This window comes from Centruroides sculpturatus, unplaced genomic scaffold, assembly GCF_000671375.1.
Source record: "Centruroides sculpturatus isolate CEXI.00-Female unplaced genomic scaffold, Cexi_2.0 scaffold523, whole genome shotgun sequence".
Lineage (NCBI taxonomy): Eukaryota > Metazoa > Arthropoda > Arachnida > Scorpiones > Buthidae > Centruroides > Centruroides sculpturatus.
The window spans coordinates 497,813-504,087 of record NW_019384774.1 but is presented as its reverse complement, the minus strand read 5'-3'; the positions used below and the strand labels follow the sequence as shown (position 1 = coordinate 504,087).

The 6,275-nt window shown below is 32.4% G+C and overlaps 2 protein-coding genes across 2 annotated transcripts in view; one reads left to right on the top strand and one right to left on the bottom strand.

Annotated features, from left to right (window-relative positions):
* Positions 1-1,288: 1,288 nt before the first annotated feature.
* Positions 1,289-2,241, top strand: LOC111629069 (jerky protein homolog-like). Its single transcript, XM_023372934.1, has one exon. It carries the CDS (start codon positions 1,644-1,646, stop codon positions 2,166-2,168), a length of 525 nt encoding a protein of 174 aa, XP_023228702.1. The 5' UTR covers positions 1,289-1,643; the 3' UTR covers positions 2,169-2,241.
* Positions 2,242-4,393: 2,152 nt separating this feature from the next.
* The window catches only part of LOC111629066 (tethering factor for nuclear proteasome sts1-like), a 29,322-nt gene continuing 27,440 nt past the window's right edge, over positions 4,394-6,275 (bottom strand). Inside the window, exons 6-7 of the mRNA XM_023372933.1 lie at positions 4,634-4,860; positions 4,394-4,475 (exon numbers count right to left, since the gene is read on the bottom strand). Of these exons, the coding sequence (XP_023228701.1) occupies positions 4,409-4,475; positions 4,634-4,860 (294 nt within the window). The 3' untranslated portion in view covers positions 4,394-4,408. The remainder of the gene's footprint in view (positions 4,476-4,633; positions 4,861-6,275) is intronic.

The window sequence follows — 6,275 nt, the reverse complement described above, 5'->3', positions numbered from 1 at the left end:
TATATATCTGAAATAAGAAACTGATATNAGTAAAACCCGTTAAGATGTTCTCACCTAAGATGCTAGAATGTATATGGGGACATGATTTAGTTCAACCACTTTGATGCTTAATAACTAACTATCGTGTTAAACCATCTGACTCCGATTCTGACCACAGAAATTATTAGGCTTCAAACAGGGTGAACAAAATCATGCCCCCCCACACACAGCCTAACATTCACACACAGAAAAATCCTAGAATCTTTTGTATATCTTGAAATTTCAAGGTGTTCCGAGTCCAAAAATGTAAAAATTTGGGAGGGGTCAATTTTTGACCAATCGCTACACTTTCCCTCTATTATATATAACAGCTGAAAAAGCAAAAATTATTGAATACATATTTATATATTACTTAGAGGAGTCTTTTAGCTTTGGAATAAAAAGCTTCTACATTCTATCTTTATTAGAACTCTATTTATTGAATCTTTTATTCTGAGGTCACGTGATGACATCAGAATTTCCAGGTATCTTTTGGTAACATATCCACCCCTGGTCAGAGTCAGATTGGAGTCGGCAAATTTTTACGTGACTCCACACCCCTGCTGCCGATGGATATATCGAGGCAATGTACTTACTGAAAAATACTACGGCATTGATTCAGTCCATGGATCAAAACGTCATCAAAACTCTCAAGGCACACTACAAGAAGCAACTCCTTATGGATATTGTCAGTCAACCTAATGCTAACATCACATCAATTTTGAAAAAGTTTAACATCAAAGATGCAATTATCAATGCTGCATTTGCCTGGCAGCAAGTTAAACCTACTACATTGATTAAATCATGGAAAAATTTTTGGCCCGGTAACCTACTCCTTCCAATAGAAGTTGACAAAGAATCCAACGACCAATCCTTGCAAGTTGTACTAGATGCTGCCCTTCAAATTTGCAACGAAGTGAATTCATCAGAATCAGATGAACTTTACGAAAATGGATTTTAGATGACAATCTCAACGCTGACTTAACAGATGAAGAAATAATTAAGGAAGTGACAGAATCTGATGAAGACGCTGTAAGGAACCAAGTCCGAGCGTTATTTTTATTTTTGCTTTTCTTTTGCTTTCATTATATTTTGTTTGGGGCTTATGTTTAGTTAGGACGAAGGTTTCCTCACCCGTCACCTTAGAAAGAAAAAAAAAAAAAAAAAAAAAAAAAGGTTTTAGTGCCAAACTTTTATTTAATTCGTTTAGAAAGTTCAGTTCAATGGCGAGCACAAGTTCAAAACGAAAGCATAAAAGATAAATGGGACTTTATTAAGAGGCGCAAGTGTGGTGAAACTCCAACTGCAATAGCTAGATTCTATGATATTGGACAAGCTACAGTCTATGACGTTATGAAAAACAAAGACAAAATCGAAAAATTTATGAAATCTGTAGATGATTCTAGGGACAGAAAAACCCTTAAAATGAGTGAATTCCTTGAAGTTGAAGAAGCTCTGTACATCTGGTTTAAGCAACAACGAAGCAGACATGCTCCTATTTTAGGTGACATTTTAAAAATTAAAGCTCAATTTTTTTTGAGGAATTGACAAAGAAAACTGATTTTCGTGCTAGTCACAGCTGGTTCAAAAACTTCAAAAAATGGTATGGATTACAATTTTTGCAGATGAGTGGAGAAAAGTTGAGTGCAGATGAGTCTGAGGTATCTGAATTTATTCAGACTTTAAGCAAGAGGATCACTGAATTAGACCTAACTCCTGAACAACTTTATAATGCTGATGAAACTTGTCTAAACTGGCGGCAACTTCCAACAAAGACAATTATCACTCCAGAAGAAAAAAAAGTTTCTGGTAGAAAACTTCAGAAAGAACGTATCACTCTCATAGTATGCGCGAATGCATCAGGAACCCACAAGTTAAAACTGCTAGTTGTGGGTATGTCCAAAAAACCTCGTGCCCTCAAAAGTGTTAAAATATTGACACTATCAGTTACGTACATGTACCAAAACTGTGCGTGGGTGACAAAAGAAGTTTTTCTGGATTGGTACAAGAACAACTTTGTCCTGCAAGTTAAAGATGAACTAAGAAAAAAACTGCCAAAGAAAGCTCACCTCTTGTTAGACAATGTTCCAGGACATCCTGATAAGGATGAATTAAAAATCAAAACTGCCAATCAGGACTGTGGAGTCTGAGTCGTGGAGTTTTGGTGTTTTAGCCAGAGTCGTCAAAAAATCCGCCGACTCCAATTCCTTTTCTTTTTTTTTACTTCCCAACTTGTTATGTATATAAAACGGAATAGTATTGAAATTGTGTCAAATTTCATCCTCCAATTTTTTTTCTTTTTTACAAAACTACATGTTTGGAGACCTCCCGAACCCTCAAAAAAGTCAATAAAAGGGCAAAATTCGCGCGCCTGTGTGTGTTGGCGTCTAATTTGTTTAGTTTCTTTATTTTCCATTCTGAGATATTAAACATTATCTCAGAATGGGTAAAGTTTAAGAAACGAAATGTGACACTGTAGCTTGCGTATAAAGAGGCATTAATACAGTAGAACCTTGAAAACTCGGCCTAATGTGGGCCAAAGGGTGGCTGAGTTTGTGAAAATGCCGGGTTATCGGGAATGGGGTTAAAAAAAATAAGTACGAGTGTTTCCTCAGAAAATACTGTTCTGTACTTGCATGTATTGTTTACTTGAGAATACAACAGAGAATAAACTGCCCAAATACCCTTAAACAAAGGAAAAGTACATCTTTTATGAAGGAATAGAGCCTTTACTACATGAAAATGAAAATTAATGAATACACTGTACAGTAATTTACCTGATAAGACTGACCTCAGAAAAATACTTTATGAGGCATAAAGCTATCTTTATCATGAAAATTAATTAACTAAGGATTTTTTTGCCCTGCCAGGGTGTGGCCGAGTTATCTGGAGTGCCAGGTTATCGAGTGCCAAGTTTTCGAGGCTCTACTGTACTATTAAATTTTGGTTCATAATTAAAGGATCGACAGGGTGAAGACATAAAAGTGGTCATGTGTCATATCTCTTAATGAATATTTTACTCATTATTATCGTTCAAAATTTAAATAAAACAATAAAATTCGTCTCTACCCTCAAAGTAAGCTTTTTTGTCATTTTATAATAGTACAGTAAAACCCGTTAAGATGTTCTCACCTAAGATGCTAGAATGTATATGGGGACATGATTTAGTTCAACCACTTTGATGCTTAATAACTAACTATCGTGTTAAACCATCTGACTCNGAAAGTCTTGAGTTGGAAAAAGGTTCCTAGTATACTTGAGATGACGGTTAGGATTTAGAGTTGTAAGAAATTCTGTACCTTAAGTTAAGGATTGATTTTTGTCGGAATTCCAAGGGGAATAGTTCTAAGTTAGAATAAGATTGAATTTTGTCGGGTTGACCTTTGGATTTTATTTGTTTGAATAAATTTGTTGTTTTGTTATAAATATTTGTAAATAGTTATTCCTAGATCTTTATTAAATACTTTTATTGATTTGACTAACTTGTCTTTAATTTTATTTCGGTGCACGCGAAAGTCCAGGCCTGGCAAACTAACAAACGCGAACCTGCGTAAAGTACCTAACGGGTACTTTACGCAGGGTACTGGCTCTTTCCGGAATGAAATTCGTTGTAGAGTGATAAGCTAAAAATAGTACTTTACAATGCGACCCAGGAAGCACAGGAGGAAAAATCTTTCACCATCAATGTAATGATGCTGTGTTGGCTGCAAACACTTTGATGCATTGGTGTGAGGAGAGAGCATATGACAGAAAATGACAAGAACAAGCAATGACAGACTGTCTAAACAAGAAAAAGCAAAAGACAATCAAAGATTTCTTCAAAGTGTGAGCACAGTATGTACATACTTACATACCTATGTTGTGGCATTTATTTATAATGTTTATAAATTACTGTATGTACTGTATTATTTATGCCTATACATAATGTATGTACATTTATTGGCTTCCATATTTCTTTTAATAAACATGTTTTAGTTAACCAAAATGGGTGTTTCATTTCCATATTAACCTAGGCAGCATTTTACTCAAAATGTAGGAATATTGTAGGCTACTGCTAGCAAAACAATGCCAAATATGTAATCACGTTCGGTAATCTGACACCCCTTTGGTCCCATACCTGTCAGATTATCAAGTGACAACTGTGTATATATATATTGTAAATACTGTTATATTTAGTTATTAATTTTACATAATTAATTAATTATTATTAGTTTAACTTCCAAATGGCCAATACTTAGAAAAGCTGAATTGAACATAAAGCATCATGATAATGACACTGGAAATTTAAAAAGTTAGATGATATTTTAAAATATTTTCCTGAAAATAAAATCTTCCTTTACAGTACAAGTTTCATAATATACAAAAATCATTTTGCCTGAAAATTCTCCAATTAATCTTTTTGATATTCTCTAAACTGTCCTGGTATTCCAGGTTTTCCCTCAAGCAACTGAATCCTGCTATAATATTCAATTGATTATTCATTAGAAAGTATATTAAAGTCTTTGAATTTAAAAGACAAATCTTATTATTTTCCAGATTTAAGTATATAAGTCATTAAATTATATTCAAACATTATAAAATAACATTAAAGCTATAAAAAAAGATATATAATTACTTTTCTTCATATAATTCCAATTCATCAGAATCAAAACTTCCTTTTTTTAATGCATTCATACATTGACTTGCTAAAGTTTTAAAACACATTTCTTTAATTTTGTTATGAGATTTGTCTTCCCAATTAGGCAGTTTACAAACATATTTCCAAGCCATTAAAACATAATCCATTACTGCTTTCCACTGATGACCATTAATCAGATGGCTACACTGTTCTATACATTCTTTCTAAAATAAAAATAAAGATACAAACTTTTTAAATTCAGAAATGTATTTTATAGAATAGATAATGAAAAAAATATAGTTGGAACTTATTATAGAGGGAAACTGTATAATTCATATCAAATTTAATTTATTAATGAAACTTGGAATGCCTTAATTTTTATTAAAGCATTCCAGAATGTTTACTTCAATTAATTTTCAAATTGTTTGTTCAATTTTGATTTGTTATGGTCTCATCCCAATGTCAGACTAAAGAAATCTGAAAGCATTTTGAGAGTTAATATTTGTTTTTGTTGCACATTTTGCTCTTATCAAGAATCATGGAGGTGACTCCAAATCAAATAAAACATTAATATTCCAAACTTTAAACATAAATGAATAAATTTTTTGTTTTATATTTTTGTTGGTGGCACACATTTATCAGAACATTGTCTGGCAATTTGGTGTATGGTAGAGGTTGCGGCCAAGGTTTTCATCTCTAAAACATGAATGTTCTGACATTCATGTTTTAGAGATGTTGAGCGCCACCATCTTATAATACTAGAAGTTTGACAATGGCATTTGGAATGTCGAGCATGGTGAGTAGAAGTTTGGCTTAAATGTCTGCATTTTTCTATGTTTTGCATTAAAATTATGATGCATTTTATTAAAATAATAATTATTTAAGCATTTATGAATAACATTTTAAAAAACAGATGATTTTAATCCAGAAATTATTTAATTTTTTTGCAAGTGATATGAAGTGCCTATATAATTTTTATATATTTGTGTTCATAACACTATAGAAATAGGTTTGTTCTTTCACGGCATTTTCTACCATTGACAGCATAATACATTTGTAAATTTCTAAAAATAATTTCCCAAGCTGCATTCGGATTGTCATCTGCATATGAATTTATACAAGTCACTACTTCCCTCAACAAAAGTATGTTGTGAGAACAGGCAAAACGCATCAGAATTGTCCTACTATATCGTAAGGTAGGAGAAATGATGCTAAGTTAAAAATAATTATTTAGTGTTATTAAATATCCTCTAAATATTTTAAAATACAGTAGAGCATCGTTTATCCGAAGGTCGGTTATCCAAAGGAATTCCAGTGGACAAATTTAAATTTTCGCCAGTGCTGTGGCGCTGTAATCTTTGGCTATGTCTTTGGCTACTCAAATATTTTACGTTTTTGATACTAAATTAACTTCTGAAGTATAATTTTTTATTGTTTTTATATTTTTCAATATATTTATTTTGTTTGTACAAAATAAAAAAATAATTTTTAATGATACAATAGTCTTCGTTAGGCTTAACATTGACGAAAATTCAACGCAAAGCGACACGCAATGGAGAAAAATTTCAACATGGGATAAATTAATATATTTTTTCATACATAATTGGTTATCCGAATAACCCCAGTCCCCAATTGATTC